Source organism: Xyrauchen texanus, chromosome 49 (assembly GCF_025860055.1).
Source record: "Xyrauchen texanus isolate HMW12.3.18 chromosome 49, RBS_HiC_50CHRs, whole genome shotgun sequence".
In the NCBI taxonomy this organism is placed as follows: Eukaryota; Metazoa; Chordata; class Actinopteri; order Cypriniformes; family Catostomidae; genus Xyrauchen; species Xyrauchen texanus.
The window spans coordinates 9,513,168-9,530,383 of NC_068324.1; the positions used below are offsets into that span (position 1 = coordinate 9,513,168).

The 17,216-nt window shown below is 35.2% G+C and overlaps 2 protein-coding genes across 2 annotated transcripts; both read right to left on the reverse strand.

Annotated features, from left to right (window-relative positions):
* Window positions 1–3,953: 3,953 nt before the first annotated feature.
* Window positions 3,954–5,975, reverse strand: LOC127640419 (uncharacterized). The gene is made up of 3 exons (XM_052122984.1): window positions 5,360–5,975; window positions 5,102–5,220; window positions 3,954–4,295 (listed from the first exon to the last, which is right to left on the reverse strand). The coding sequence occupies exons 1-3, from the start codon at window positions 5,880–5,882 to the stop codon at window positions 4,017–4,019; spliced, it is 921 nt and encodes a 306-aa protein (XP_051978944.1). The 5' UTR covers window positions 5,883–5,975; the 3' UTR covers window positions 3,954–4,016.
* A 344-nt stretch (window positions 5,976–6,319) lies between these two features.
* On the reverse strand, window positions 6,320–16,667 carry LOC127640262 (coiled-coil domain-containing protein 73-like). The gene is made up of 17 exons (XM_052122721.1): window positions 16,626–16,667; window positions 16,393–16,530; window positions 13,046–13,117; window positions 12,834–12,905; window positions 11,928–11,963; window positions 11,625–11,699; window positions 10,723–10,761; window positions 10,057–10,192; window positions 9,455–9,534; window positions 9,166–9,294; window positions 9,025–9,084; window positions 8,339–8,443; window positions 7,564–7,674; window positions 7,246–7,386; window positions 6,863–7,034; window positions 6,501–6,676; window positions 6,320–6,388 (listed from the first exon to the last, which is right to left on the reverse strand). Exons 1-17 carry the CDS (start codon window positions 16,665–16,667, stop codon window positions 6,320–6,322), a joined length of 1,653 nt encoding a protein of 550 aa, XP_051978681.1.
* Between the last annotated feature and the right edge of the window lie 549 nt (window positions 16,668–17,216).

A 17,216-nucleotide genomic window follows, 5' to 3' on the forward strand; every position in this document is an offset into this window, starting at 1 on the left:
GTATAAAATATAATTTAACAATATGAAATGATGACCACTGATCTTGTCATAGTGATGATACCATAGATATTCCATTAGGAATACTAAAAAAATAATAATAAGATTTTTTTAGTATTAAATGTAAGAATTTGAAGGAATTTAAGTTCAATTTAAAACTGTATTGCAGCATGACAGAGAGCCTGTCTTTGGATTGATTGATTTATTTTGAGAGAATTAGTAGTCTGTGGTAAAAAAAAGAAAAGAAAAGAAAAAACAGATCAATGGATTTCAGGAGTTATGAATTAATCTAACAAATATAAATGCTCATAACAAAAAATCTACAATTCTTAAAAATTAAAACAATAAATTATGCCATTTCTACACATAATGTAGAATTTAAATATAATGTTCATGATGAATAGGAAATTGATCAGAAATGATGGGACAGACTATGACTAATTTATAACCTCTCATCAATTATTACTATGCAGTTATGTGATGAAATCTTTATTTTTAGTATTGTCACCAACTACAACTAACATGATTGTGAAGTTTACATTGGCAAACCACATAAGTTATATGAGTTTGAGTGTAGTACTTCAACCAGGAAGACCCTGCTATATCCTGACCCTTTAAAAGTCAGTAACCAAATACATTTGTTGCTTAATGGATCTCAGCGCATCATTCACTAGTTCTGATTTAGCACAAGGGGAGACCATGTCGAAGAGGAGGCCAGACTGGGAGTAGAGACTAGGGGCATGCAAGTTTTACAAGATCCCCTGGAGTGAAGAAGTGCTCTCCATCATCTGCCTTTGACATCCCACTGAGTAAGACTTATGGGCTGACACCTCAATAGGGATATGGCTAATGCAGGACAGCATGTTGGTTAAGATAGAATCCTTTAAGATGCACACATATATATGAACAGATATATAGGTGGGGATGACATACTCCATGTATGGGGAGTATCATGTACCAATGTGATCGCTTCTAGCCTCTTTTGAACTAAAAATGCATGGGGTTGCCATGGTGGTCCTTGAGGGGTATAATTCAATCAAAGCAGCCGTCCACTGAGCATTACCTTAACTTTCCTATTTCTCAATGGATTTGTACAGGAAACGTAGTACAACGATAAGATTAACAACTGGCTGAAACAGAGAGAAACAGTCAGAACTTTGTGTTTGGGCTAATTTAAGGCCATATAAATGATGTGGATGGTGAACTTTAAACTGTGTTGACCTTTGACAGTAGTGGGCAGGCAGTGATTATCTTTTCTTCCCTCAATGAGAGGTAAGATGAGAAGGTCAAAGCTGTGTGTATTCATGACTACAGAGGGAGAGCAGGAGTGCACTGCTTTTTTTGGGGGACTGGAAGGGGGCTTACAAAAAGGAGGTAAACAGTTATTCCTATACGTGTCGAGTTTGGTGCACACTTCGATCACCCAATGCTTTAATGGCTGTACAAACCTATAGAACAAAACACAGTAACAATGCCACCACTAAAATGGAGAAAAACGGCTTCAAAATGTTTTTGTTAGTGAATAATTTTGGTAGGTGCTTGATTTTTACACTTATGACCCTATTTCTGTACCCAGGTTAGGCACAGGGCCTATGTCAAGTGCCTCACTGTAACCCAGATTTTTTGCTTGTTTTAAAGAAAAGGAAGTTGAATTGAATTTTTATGGTAATCACATCATGCCACAAATGCTGTCGATTGAGCTTAACTTGTATAGAACACTGAATATTACTTCAAAACGTAGCAGTCTTCGAATCGGGCACTCAGCACACTTATTTGTTATGTATGTCGCATGTCCTGCGCATAATAAACACAGTAGCAAATTTACTGTATGGAGAATGGAGACGTCACATGCAAGCGGCGAGCAAGCTGCCGTATCGCTTCACATCGCCCGACAACACTCACTCACTGTCATCTGAACAAGTGTCAAAAGAGAAACCGCACAAGAGAGATAGTACGGCAGTCAGAGAAAATTACAGTTTTGAAATTTTAAACTTCAGCATCCAATTTGTTTGATATCTGTATGCACAGTGTCTTATAATGCATTTGTAATGTACACCTTTGATATAAATTTAATCTGTCCATTTGATCCTATTTAAAAAAAAAAAGTCCACTGGAAGACTTTGCCCAACGTTTAATTACAGCATGTCCACTGATTTTATAGGAAGTAAACAAATACGTTTATCAAAGATTTATACCTGTAAAAATGTGTCTTATTAACTCTATTCTTAAAAACATTTTAACATGTACATATTTAAATAATTAGAATCAATTATGCAAATAAGTTCCGAGCAAAGTAAAAAGTAATCCTATTTATAAAAGGTAGAGAAATTAAGCAGATACCTAAATTTGTAGCAACTGCAACCCCCACATATAGAGCTGGGCTCCCATATCCTGCGCCCTCATCCTTATTTGCGGTGAATGTTATTCTAAAGTTAAATGAACACACAGGGGCCTAGCAGTGTACACCCAGACAGGTCGGGACATTTTGCTGTGGCAGTCAAGACACAGTAATGGAATGTGAATGTCAGCAGGCTCTATATTTACAGACTATATAAAACCAACTAGTAATTAACACTTGGGCCCTCCCGTACTCAAGTGTAATTGACTGTTTCAAAGGACTGCCACTTCATAATCCAAAGTGTGTATTAAAATTACGCTCTCCATATTGCCCACTCCCTCAAAGGATAAGGGTTAGTACTGCTGGTACAGTGGCTGGAGCACGTAAGATTTCTTTATGAGGACATTAACATTTTGACATATTAATAATGATTCAGTGTATTAAGGTGAACCTCTGAGGGACCTTGTGCTATAATCAAGAGGTGTGCACTTCCTTTCTGCTGGGTGATTTTAGTACTCTTGAGGCAAAGTGTTTTTGTGAGGCTCTTTAAAGTGCTTAATTTGTGATAAACACTCATTGCGTTATTTACCAAAAACATAGCTTATAAAAAAAATAGCTTAATATCATTACTACATGGGCTATGTTCAGTTAAAGGAAAATTCCACTCAAATATAAAAAAAAAAATTGCATTCAATTTCTCCAAGCCCATTGTTCCAAAGGAGATGTTAGGCAGAATGTTAGCCTCAGTCATCATTCACTTTCATTGTATGGTCAAAAAAGGCAATGAACTTGGCCTAACATCTTCTTTTGTGTCCCATAGAAGAAACACAGGTTTGGAACAACATAAAGGTAAGTGTATGATGACAGAGTTTTCATTTCTGGTGCATTATAGCATATAGCAGTTTAATGCATGTGTTTTTAAGATGCAGGAACAAATACTTTAAAAAGTCCAAGTTCAAACTTTTTTCTTTATTAATCAAATATTATGATTTATTATTAATTAATTGTTTAAATAACTGTTAGTGTGATTCTCAGTTGCAGCCCAAGTATTCACTAGTTCACTGGTACTAGTGTCACCAAATGCAACACATTTAATTTTACATCTGTATCGCCTAACAAGTGTCCACATGGTCCCTAAAGCCTATTTACTGAGGACATAAACTTAATGTGAGACCCATTTGCATTTGTTAATTTGGCTTAATATGTGCTAATTGATTCTTCTTGTGTTTTGTAATTATCTCAAGTTGTAGTTGGCCACAGTTTGTGTATCTTAAATTAAGAAATGTTTGGCCATTAAATGCTCCCTGAGGAATGGGCAGGCAAGCCTGGGAGTAATGAGTGTTAATTAGGTTGTACATTGTAATTAACAGATTTTATGTGTAGCATGTTCCCTGTTTAGCAGTAGGTTAACACGATACATGCACCAATAGATGCAAAAAAAATTATGCTTTTTTTAAGAAATTATGAAAAAATTAAAAAGGCTTGAAATAATAAAAGCTTACTCTATGTAATTATTTGGAAAATATGTTAACACTTAACACACACCTAGTGTATTTAACATATGTACATGCACACCTGGAAATTAAATATACCTCATCAAACACATCACATTTCAAACTTAGTACCAACATTACTCTGGCACAGAACATATGCCATTGGAAATTAATAATTTTAATGCGTATCATTCTATTTTGGGTCTCTTTTGAGGTGTTAAACCTTCTGAAGACATAAATTCCTCAATTTTTGCAATTTGGGCCATTATGTCAGATGGCTTCCGTTCCTCTTTTCCTTCAGAATTAAGTGTACCCCCTTTAGTCACATTCTGGATCTCTATCTCCTGGCTGTGGAGTTTGGGAGGAGAAACGGTAGAAGTGCAGTCTTGTCGCAACCTATTACCCACAGTAGAAGAGGCTGGGCTGCCACTCAGAGTTGAGCTGTAGGGTATAAGAACTTGATTCTCCTGCGGGGGGAAAAAATGGGTCATAAAAATGTCATGACACTACAATGATTAAATTCTGATGGAAGTGAAATTTGGTCTCCAGATTTGGTCTACTGCCATCATTTTAACTCAACAGATAAGCTATTAAAGGTACAGTTTTCCCCTTCCAAAAAAGAAAATCGTATCGACATTTACTTAACCTAGAGTTGTTCCATGGAAACAAAAAGGAGATGTATGAATAAAACGTGACTGAGGCTGTAACAATAACTCCTTTTGTGATCTACAGAAGAAAGTCATACGGGTTTGGAACAACATCAAAATGAGTAAATGATGACTGAATTTTAATTTGGGGGTGGACTGTTCTTTTAATGCACATAAAACTCCGAAAATGACAAATATGAAAATCATTTAAATAAACAGGAAGCATTTTCTCTTATGTAATTATTTTAGGTAAAGTCTTAAATGCCTTACATTTTTACAAGAGTTGCTTTACGATAAAATGAGAATCCTTGGAGACAAAAATACGACTTTTGATTTTGCTTAATTTAATTTCAAGTAATCTAGCAAAAACCTTTCATCAGAAAAATACTGATAAATGAACAACCATATTACTTTTTTTGCTCCCTTTCGAGTTGAGCTACATCTCTGTGATAAATACATTCCCTGCTGTTTACTATCACCATTTAATTGAAAAGAGTGCTACAATTTCACCCTGCTGAAATACTTCTGGGAATGCAAGTTGTCTTTAGGCACTCAGCATGTGCTGCAGCGCATGACTCTTATGTTAACGCATTAGATCATTTGCTGGCCTGCGTTTTGAAACGTACTTTCTCTGCTAAAATGTCAGAAATCGACCGCTTGATTGCATTCCACTCTTCTCGACAATCGCTTTTTTGGTGGGGACGCTTGCTCGGAGTGTCCCATCTGTCAGTATTCTTTGTCAGGTCTGTGAAAGTTGAATGGAAAAAATGTTAATGATTGCCATGGTCCAATGAATGAAGATTTAATTCTTTTTACTGTTGTTGTTTCTTTTATGTGAGATGCTGATTCTTATTATTAAATAATAAATACATTGCAAGACCTGCCTCTTTTTGTTAGTTTATCCTTCATAAAGAGAGGGACACAGAACGTAGAAGCAAGCTCATGAAATCCCGAGGACCTTTGTTCAGATTTTGATGGTGTTGATGTTAGAGTCATGTATGGCTGGCTGTTTCTGCTGACCACTGAAGGATCTTCATTGTCTGTACTTTCTGGTTGAGGGTCCCTTTTCCCTTTCATAAATGTGCCCCAAGTAAAGGATGACCGATATCCCTTATTACCACCATGGTTTGACGCATCAGCAATTGAAATGCACTTCTGGTCAACATCTGATTGGTCATTTGCTTTTGGAAGCCCATCAACAGAGGAAGGATCCTTTTGATCATTATTTTCTGATATGGCCTCTACGGAGTCAATTGCAGCTATTACAGTGGTCTGAGATGATGATTCCTGAGTACCAGTAACAAGAAGGAACGATTGAGGTTCTGCCTCATTCACCCCATCAGGAAGGCCCGTTTCAGTTGAGGCCTCCGCTTGGGAAACTCGGCATTGAGAAGGTGCACAGGCCATTCCAGGTAGTGAAAGCTGATCTTTGTACTCATTTATGTGTGAATCTAAAGGTGTTGTAGCACTTGTAAAAGCTCTATCAAGAGTGTTTTCAGGCTCCTGGTGTATGGTTTTGTGGTATGGGCTTGGTTGGGTTGCAATCAGTCCCTCTGTTGAAGGTGTTTTGACACAAAACCCTGTTGTGTTTTGTTGGTCTGAATTTACATTTCTGTCTTTTAAGAGTATTTCTCTTTTTGTCTGTCTTTCATTTTGTGAAAGACTGTGGAAAATTTCAGGTGCAGCTGTCTGGTCCTTCATTTTTTTGGACTCTTTGTCCTGAGATGTAGCACATCCCTGGCTGTCAATGTGTTTATCTGATGTCTGGGATTCAGTCACTTTAGGGATACACAGACACTGCTCGAGCGCTCTATCTTTTGGTTCCAAAGCCAAAGGGTGGCTGTCTACCCCATAAACAGACCTGGTTTCAGGCCCTGATAGCTCAGTGAGACAGCTATCTGTGTCACTTCGGACTGGGTTTAAGGGGCATCCTTTATCAACTGTGTTGCAAACTGGCTCACTTTCATTGACACCAGTTTTTGTTTCAGCACACAAATTTGACAGCTGATTTGTCATAGAACTGACTTCCTCAGGTCTCGAGATCTTAAGATCAGACACATTTGAATCCAAAATATCTGATCCTTCTGTCGGTGACTGTTCAGTTACTGCTCCATCTACCTGCATTGGAGCGTTGAGTTCCTTGTTGCTATCATGAGAGCAGAAGGCTTTTATGGCCTTCTGGCACTCAGCAGTGTTTTCATCTGTGAGGAAATAAGATTTATGCATCATTACGAGAGAAAAATGAGAAGTACAGGTAAGCTTTCTAGATAAAGTTACTCTGTCAAACTGGTAACCACCTCCCTAAACGTCACATCATTCTGTGTAAAATTATTAGTTATAGTGGCGCCAAGCTAGGCTGGAGAAAATAATTTTGCATTCCTTCTTACCTAGAATGGCTTTAACGGGATGACTTGATGGTTCACAGTTATCATGAGGACTAATCAGACGTTCCTCAAGTTCTGTAGACACATCTTTAAGAAGACTGACAAGGTTAATTTCACTTTCTGGTGTGCTTACTGAATTTTCTTGGTTTTGGCTTTCTTGATCATTTAAGTCAACCTGTAATAAAATGTTACATTTCAATTATAAGTCAATGACACCATTCCAATTGACAAAAATAGTATCAAACCTCTCCAAAATGGTGATGTGCAAGAAAGACAGGTGACAAATATCCAAGTCTAGATCTTCTTATCCATATCCATGTATAATTCCAAAGCTTATTTAATTACAATTACTTGTTCTGGATTTAGAGTATATGTAATCATCCCACCTCACAGTTATGAACTTCTTTGGCTATATGAACTGCAGAAATAGACAGCTGTTTGTTCTCTTCCTGGAGCTGATTATAAGCCTCTTTTACAGTTTTCAGCTCAACCTGATCTGCCTCCATTGTATTTTGCTGTTGCAGCATCTGTGTAAGACCAAAAATATTCCATTCTGGTCAAACAAAATCCATTCTTATTTAAAAAATAATGCTAATAAAAATTCTAGGCAAGAAACAATAAGCTGGTAATAATTTTATCTCAAAAGTGACACAATTCCGCTTCATATAGAAGAACAGTGATGAAATTCTGGAGCTCAGCATCACCTCTTTTTCCCAAGCGAGTTTAGAATTTTGGTACACGTCTCTTAGCTGAGCAAAGCTGTCCTCTTTTTCTTTAGTCTTTTCTTGGTTCAATTCATGTTCTGTTTTAAGGACCTGCAATGAAATTAATTACCCAGAAAATATTTAATGCAATAATAAATTTTTATGTGTTTATTTAACCTAGACGGATGATTCTAAACAGAAGGAGAAGCTAATACAAATCAGTTGGCTTTTGTCATGTTAATAATGGTTTTAATCATTGAATGACTAAGTGAAATAAATACAGGTGGGGGAATAAAAGCCTGGGAGGCTTTAAATTGATTTTAAAAACACTAACTATTGTTGAGTTGCACATCTTGATTTTAAATGTGCAAAAGTGATAAACATTTTATTTTGAAGAGCAGCGGATGACTATTGTTTAGTGCTGAATATGTAGACCTTACTAATATTATCACTTTAAGGAAGTACAACAAAATTATTATTTGAAAATAGTAAACAGATTATCATTTTATAATTTTAACTTTATCATTTAAATAGTTTTATGGACACCAGTGGTTTAAAATGTGTTTGTCCACAACTAATTGTATTTAATTAATATGTTAAAGGTAACAGAGTGTCTAGCTGTAGTATAGCACATGAAAATGATACAAATTAAATTAAATTGATGTCTGAAGAGAAATGCAATGATTTAAAAGCATCCTTTGCAAATTGCTGAATTTACTATATAATTATGCTGTTTGTGATATTGCAGGAGGAGTTGTATTATGGGAAGCCTGACCAGATATCCCTCTTGGAGTGTACGGAGCTCCAGGTCTGCTCGGCTCAGAGCTTCTGTCTGTGTCTGCAGCAAACGCTGAGTGTGGTGGAGGGATCTCAATACCCCCTGAAGCGCACACACAAACAAACAAACAAACAAACACACACACACACACACACACACACACACACACACACATGTTGGTCTACCTATCATTATGAGGACTTTCCATAGACATAATGACTTTTATACCGTACAAACTATAGATTCTATCCTCTAAACCTAACACAACCCCTAAACCTAATCATCACAGAAAACTTTCTGCATTTTTACATTTTCAATAAAACATTGTTTAGTATGATTTTTAAGCGATTTGAATTATGGGGACACTAGAAATGTCCTCATAAATCACATTTATAGCATAATACCCTTGTAATTACTAATTTGTAACTTACAAAATTGTCCTCGTAAATCACAAAAACATGCACACACACACACACACACACACACACACACACACACACACACACACACACACACTTAATTTATCTATGTGTTAAGCAAAGGAATCCCATGCAATGTTAACTATATTACGTCATACATACTGTATAGTAAAGTAAAAGTAGATATTTTGTTTTGATTTTTGGTATAAATTCTTCAACTTTCAACACATTTCAATATAGGCAGAAAACATCAAAGGGGCTTACCTGCTTCTCAGCCCTCTCTTTGTCAGATTCATTTCTCAGTTTCTTGTTAAGCTCTGTTTCCTAAACACAGAAAATACTGTATTACCTTTAAAGACATCCTAGTTTCACCTTTTATTTTTGAAGAATTTAAATAAATTCTACCACAAGGAGTTTCTGCTGCAGTTGCTGAAGCTGTTGTTCTTTGAGAATGTTTTGTAAATGCTCCTCTCCAGGTTTGCAGACTGATGACACTTTGGACGTGACCAACTCTTTATTTAGTCTCTCCACATCCTAAGCACGAAACACAAAAGCAACAATATGTATAGCATGTATAATTGAGTAACATACTGTAGCAATTCTGACTTCAAACAAATCCAGCCTATCTAATCTGAATCAATGCACTATGTCTACAAATTGTAAGCAGTAAGAAAAAACATATTCAGGGTTTTACCTCTTTTAAGGCTTTAATCATAGATTCTTGTTTTTTATTGATGGATGTGAGTTTTTTATTAATCTGCATGGCCTCTTCAACTTGAAAAAAATAGATAGACTGAGAATAAAAAAACCTTGGCATTGCTACATAGGCTTTCATATAACAATAACTAACAAAGGACAAATAATTCATGTTCACATAATAGCAAATCAATTTATACAGCACTGTCAGATGGAAAGAAAGGGGGAGTTTTTAACATCAAATTTGTCCAGAGTGAATGGAGAAAGATTATGCATACCAGACTAACTATGAGCCCAATGCATTCCAGGTCCTTTAAATTAGCAGCACCTTTCTCTATCAATTCGTTACATAAATAGTGATACTAGAGTTTGAAGGCAAGAGAGAATCATGTTTATACCACTGACCCAGCATTAAATTGAAATTAGTATTCAGTGGTTAAATACTAGTGTCTGCCTTTAATGCACAGCCTGTCATTCTCATTCAGATCCATAAGATGCATCATTTGTTAGGAACATAATATCAGGTGTGAGTGAATGCCAGAGAAGCTTTATTTATTGTGGCAGTGTTTGTGAGTTGTATAGAAGGCTTGGCGGCCATACCATTTTGCTCGAGTTTCTCATGGGCCTGCTTTACCATGGCACATTGTCGGGAGATGGCGCCGAATCGTCTTTCTGCCTCTGCCAGCTGATTCAGGTGGCTGTCTTTCGTCTGTGTCTGCAGCTGCAACTTTTGCTCCTGAAAAGTTTAAAAATGCACACTGTCCTCCCTTCTAAGAGAAATATCCCCATTCAAGTGCAACAACTGTAATAACAGTTCTTCTACTCCACAAGGGCAGACTATAAATATATATATATATATATATATATATATATATATATATATATATATATATATATATACTGCATCATCTCTCTGAGAGTTTGAAGACCTTTGTTTAACATCTCGGCTGAGTGCTCTTTTCTGCTAGATAAGGAGTCATCTTCCAAACATGCCTGAGGGGCTTTTATGTGAACCGCAGCCCTGTTACTGTTTGATTGTCTGTATCAAACTGGTTCTCCTCTCCGCCATTGAAAGGTTAAACAGTGCGAGGCTCTGATATAAAATATTTTAATAGTGGTATTTTCACAGCGGCGTTGGTGGTTCACGTGTCATGCCCTCCCTATCCGTTACTCCTGATGATCCGCTCTCCCTCTCAGTTCCTCCTCTTTAATTCTTCCCACTCCCACTTGCCTCTGTCAACAATTTATATAATTAGAAATCCTTACCAGCTCGCTTAATTTCTTCTCCAAACTGTACCTGAGCAACTGTAAGACAGTAGTAAAAGAAATTAAAGTGATTTTAGTGGGTTTCTTTCCACTCTACAAGAGCACTGAATGATCTCTCCAAGTGTTACAAAGTAGAAAAAGGGTGAATACAGGTAAAGTGGGACACTTTTTGATAAGTTGTCATTGCTATTGTTTTAAAATAGTATGCCAAATGGTTTAGTCTACCACACAATACTATTTTAACATAGCTAAAAATCTAGAGGAAAGATAGAGGAATAAGAAAGGAAAAGAAAACATTTTTTTCCCACTTTACCTGTGTTCATCCTAATATACATTCAGGATGCTAGCTATAAATCTTCAAATTGAATATCCTTAAGCATTTGAAGCATTTAATGTGTATGGTACCACATTTTAATACAAACTAAAGCAAAAGGTACATATATCCTCCTACTATGCTATTCAAATTACTACTAACATTATAATATAGCTTTTTGCCTCTTCACTTCCAACAGTTTTTATTATCTTTATATTTTCTCTAATTCTGAGATGTAATTCAAATGCTATGACAAGCGGTGGTGTTCAAGGAAACATCACAATCATTTCTATGCTTTTTAATATATGAATCAAATCACTCAGATTACAATTACCAAATAAAATGGTAACAAGGGCCTTTATTAGCCATTCGTATGGTTGAATCGAGGGTGTGATGAACCGTAAGAGAAAGCATACATCACCCATGCAACATCATTTATCTGACAACACCAAATAGATCAACACAGACCCCCACTCAACAGGTCACATATCAGATGGATTTTCCCACTCTTTTATATACATGTCCCAAAAGGGACATAAAAAGCAAGAGAGGAGATATGCTTTCTTATTGCATTGATGTTTACATGTACCTGCAGTAGTTTAAGTTCTTCCTTGAGGCTGGTGATCTCTTTGTCTTTCAGTTCAGCAGACAGCTGGTTTTTCCCCTTTAAAAAGGATAATTTTATTCTATTTTATGAAACCATTGATGCTTAAATGTACTATAAATATACAAATGTTTTTCAATAAACTAACAATAAAGAGTAGAAAACTCTTGAAAACTTTTATATATGAAATATAATTAAAATATTAAAATATTTATATTTTTATAAAGACAAACATATGATACTTGCATAGGTAAATAATAGATTAATAGATAAATATAAAGTGGCAACCTTTTCTCCCTCAATTCTTCTGATTTGAGCCTGAAACTTCAAATAAGGAATAATAATTATTATCTTTATTAAAAAATAAAGCAAAACTATAAAACAGCTGGTGTCTATTTACAAATGGACCCTTTTCACAGACTGTGATGATGCGATTCCGTCTTATTTAGCAGTGTAAATCTAGCAAATCTTTTTATATTTGCAATATTTAAATGTATTAGTGTAAATTTATAACATTACATTAGTGTTATATTACCCTGGAATTCGTTTAAATAAAACGAGTTACTACAGATGTGGTTAATACAGCTGTTGAGAAAGTGACAGTAAATTTGCCATCTTCTTTCTTCTGAATGGTGAAATTCACCTCTCTATATTTTTTTCTTATTTGTTCGAGTCCAGCCAAAGACGCACGAAAGTGAAAGTGGCATAGAAGTGACACAAAATGACATGGTTGCTTCAGTTCATGTGTGTGTTTTGTATTTTTTTTTTATTTCCCTTTTAAAACACTATCGGTTAGGGTTAAGTGTTGGTTAAGGATGTCTGTTTGTTAAACTCTCAGTTATCTTTTCGGACACTATTGGTAAGGTGTAGGGTAAACTTTTAGGTTAGGGAGGTGTGTTTTATTTATTAAAACCTTTTCTAATTAACGCCTCATTTCACCCGGTTTTGGCGACCCCCACTGGACATTTCACTTGAGCACTGCAGCCAAATGTGTAATGAAGCACACTCTTTCATTTTTGCAAAAAACATTGCTATGCTCACTTAAATTACATGAGACAGGCTGCAAAAATCAGACTTGTCGTGGTCTCCCATTCACTGCTTTCGAAGTTTACCCTGCAATCGTTTTCTTTTGCTTCCAAAACACAGAAGTGTGAAAAGGATCCATGCATACACAGGTCGAGTATAATTTTATACCTGTTTCTTAACAGCAGTAAGTGACTCTGAACTCTCGTTCGACATTCTAGAAATCTGACTTTGTAAGGACTCCTGAAATACAAAATTCTAAACATATTAGCATCCATTTGTATCTGACATGGTTTCGTTTTTGTAAATGAGCAGTCATTATTTATTTTAGACTGCATTTTGAAAATTAATGAAAAGACAAGAGTATTCTTGTCAATACATACCTTTTGCCATTCCAACTCTTGTTTCTCTAGCACAAGTTTAAAAATCTGCTCCTCATATCGAGTTTCAGCATCCTGTATCCAAAATGTCCAAAAACAAATAGACTACACTGTAAAAAAAATCCTGTTGTTTTTACAAAAGAAATCTGTCAGCTGTGGTTGCCAGAATAATTATGTAAGAAAATACTGTTAAAATGTAAACCTCTTTACAGAACAACCTGTACATTTGACACTTTAAAATGGTTGTAATTTACATGCTGGCACTGTAAAAACAAAATATATAATTCTGTTAAATTTACAGTAAAAACAAAATCATAAACATGCCTTCTGAAACTGTAAAAATCTGTTGTTTACTTTTTAAGGTATTTGTTAATCACATACAGAAGGGCACATGATGACATGAAGTTCATCAATAGTGGCTCTTCCAAGAGCAATGACCATTAAACGTATAGCGACAGCGCTAAGTGTCACTCACACAAAAACTGAACACCATCATGGTAACACATGTGAGATTTAAATAATGTAGTTTTTAAGTAAATTACATCAAATATACCACAGAACACCCTAGTGTACGTAACTGATATTAAAAATATGATGAAACTATTCCCATAAAATATAATGAAATGTAATGGGTCACACAGGGAATTCTGGGAATGCCTGATTACTGTTTTTTTTTACTGTAATTTAACAATAATTTTCTGTAAAAAGTACATGTACTCTCTTGTTCTTTTTACCATTAATTATATAGGAAAATCTTATTTTTTACATTTAAATAATACATTTTTTGCATAATTTGCATAATAAAACTACTGTATTGTCTTTTAAAATATATTAAAACATTTTACTTTATATTTTAGTTAATATTTGTTAATCAATTAACATTTTATTTATGTAGCATTTTTACAGTATTTTACTGGTAAAATTACTGAATTTTTTTACAGTGTGCATTAACAACCTTATAATGATATAAATTAACAGAGGCAAATAATTCAAACAACAAAAAAATGTTTCACCTAATAATGAATACATTCAAAGGAAAATCTTTTATCTTTGTGAACGTATTAGAGGAGATGAGATTTTAGCATAAAGTCATTATTGTCCTCCATTCATGTAGAACAGCAGGTTTAAGTCAAATTTCTTTCTTCAAAGTGGCTTTTTATGTGCATGTAGGAGTTTATTTACACTTTCCTAATAAAGTGTGCTACTTGCAAAGCACCCTTGAAAGTGCACACTAGATAAAACTGCTAACGTTTCGTAGAGGGACAATAAATTGAATTAACGGGTTTTGCACGGTAAAAAAGAGCACTAAAATCGGTGGCCCGTGTAAATCTGTTCGAAAAGAGACTGATCATGTTTTTTATAAGATGCATTAAATCCAATAAGACAAAGGGGAAATTGTATATGTGTTGACACACAAAAACTACACACACTATACTGTATAAAGTATGATTCCAGAGTGTGTCATGCATCAGGACAATGCACTTCAAGCAGCTGGATGTTCAAATTTCCTGTATCAGGCAAAACGACTGACAACATCCCAAGCAAAGTCATTTTAATGGAACACACTTTGCACTCTCTTAAAAGAATATAAGTAGTGACGGCATTCAGCAGAGCATGCTTGACTGGCAGGAAATCCTCCATCTTAACCCCGGCCCAATAAACCAGAGAACTACAAAGTGTTTGTTTAATGGCATGCCCGAGGATCAAATTGATTTAATGTCTTTGTTCCTCACCAACATGATAATAACAATAAAACACGAGAGATACAATAGTTTATTTTTGATCTTACAACCTTTAAACATGTCCAGTGCTGGGTTTTAAGTGCTTTGCTCGAGGGTACCAGTTGTGCAAGCAAATATGTGAATTTGTCAGGTCCTGCTTGTATGACCCCATTCTAATGTAAGTGTAACTTCTGCTGGCATATGTCCAGATGGCCTCAAAGTGCTGCTTGCTTTTTCTTCTTCTGAACAATCATGGCACTCCTCCCACAAAATTACATTCCTCAGTTCCTCATGAGTGGGCCAAATAGAGCTGTGATGACATTCAGACACTAATAGACTCACATTCCTAATATATTGAAACGTCTTTGAGCTGCTTTTCAGGGGGATGATATTTTTCCGAGATTGTTCAATCTCAATAAAGGCATGCAGAAGTCTTCAGCTAAAGGGATATTGCTCCCAAAACTTTCAATTATGTCATAATTTTCTCACCCTAATGTTGTTCCAAACCTCTATGATATTACTTTCTTCTGTGGGACACAAAAGGAAATATTAGGCAGAATGTTAGCCTCAGTCACCATTCACTTTTATTGAATCTTTTTATTTTTTCTTCTTCCATAGAATGAAAGTAAATGGCGACTAAGGCTTACATTCTGCCTTTTCGGGTGGACTATATTTAAAAAATTCTAAGCCAAGAGAAGAATTTATATGTAAAACATTCTGCCTTGTTGGGTGAACTATCCCTTAAAGACTCTCAGCCAAGAGAAAAAATTATATGTAAATCATACTGTAAAAAGTGAAAACATGCAGTTGTTACCTTGATAGGGATAGTTCACCCAAAAATTAAAATTCTCTCATCATTTACTCACCCTCATGCCATCTCAGATGTGCATGACTTTCTTTCTTCTGCTGAACACAAACAAAGATTTTTTTGTAGAATATTTCAGCTTGGTTGGTCCGTACAATGCAAGTAAATGGTGCACAAAGTTTTGAAGCTCCATAAGCAAATAAAGGTAGCATATAAGTAATCCACATGACTCAAGTGGTTTAATCCATGTCTTCAGAAGAGATTTTTAAGTACTTTTTACAATCAATTTACATTGTCGCATTCACGATGCATGACACTGTATGTCTTTACCATCTCAGTTTTCAGACCATATGAGATATTTAATTATTTATTCGATGTCTAAATTCAGTTGCAGCAAATAAAACTATATATAAAAGTTTTCTGAATGTTTAATTTTTATTATTATTTAATTGTTTTCCAAAATAGAACATATTTCTAAAATCAGCCTTTTATCCATTATTGGCCATAATGAAAATTATTACTAGCCAGGATTTTAATATCGGTACACCTTTTTTAGGTTACCTGACAAAATATTTTAGTGTCAACAAGGTTTTGTTATTATTGTCTTTATCTCGTTAAGTCAGGTATTCAATTAAAAGAACAGTCTTTAATTGCTGAGCCTGGGAGGGTTCTAATGTTAACGCAACAACAAATGCTTTAAACAAAACAACACTGTCATAAACACCAGTGCTGTCTCCAACTTTGTTTTCTCTGGCAGAAGTGCCACTTTTCTGTTTTTTACAGGCTAGTACCTTTACAAACAGTGGCAAAAGTAGATGCCGTACCCTGTGAATATGTAACTCCTCAACTGCCTCCAGAAGACTTGTTTTAAATTCCAGGACTTGCACTGAGATGGTATGGTCATCATTCTCAAAAGCAATGTTTGGGGTCTTCAGTTGACCAAGAGCCTCTTTATCTTCCATCTACAGACAAAAAACAGGAGTGTGAAAATCTTTGTTGAGTTTCATTCATGTGTAATTTAAAACACATCATTCTGCTGTGGAATATTTCTACCCACCAAAGAGAAAAGGTCTGTTCCAGTGTCCTTGCCCAGCTCCATTGAACTGAGAATTAAAAAAAAAGTTAGGTCAAATCATGTACAGATGTTACAGAACCATCAAAATTATTTATATATATATATATATATATATATATATATATATATATATATATATATATATATATATAAATATTCTGGCACATAATATAGCTCTGTATCCCAAATGCAAGCTGTTGGTTGTATATTAAAACAGAATATGGAAAGGCATTTTAATATAGAATTAATTTGATTCATTTATTTTACAATGGCTTCGAATATGGATCATCCAATCAGATTAGATGAGAATAGGAACTAACCGGAACTAACCGTTTTATACTACCGCATGTAACACACACATAAATTTCACCTCATAAGAATACATTATATAAACAACTGCTGTTGACATTAACACGCTGACTGTTGACAAAGTTCAAGTCGTTGCATCTGAAGCAATTTAAATCCCATCTCAAATCTGCCAAGGTGTAAATGCGGCCATGCTAAGACTCTAGGCTAATAGGGGTCAGGGCCATAACACTGAATGGATAGATGGTACTGTCATTCAGATGGAAT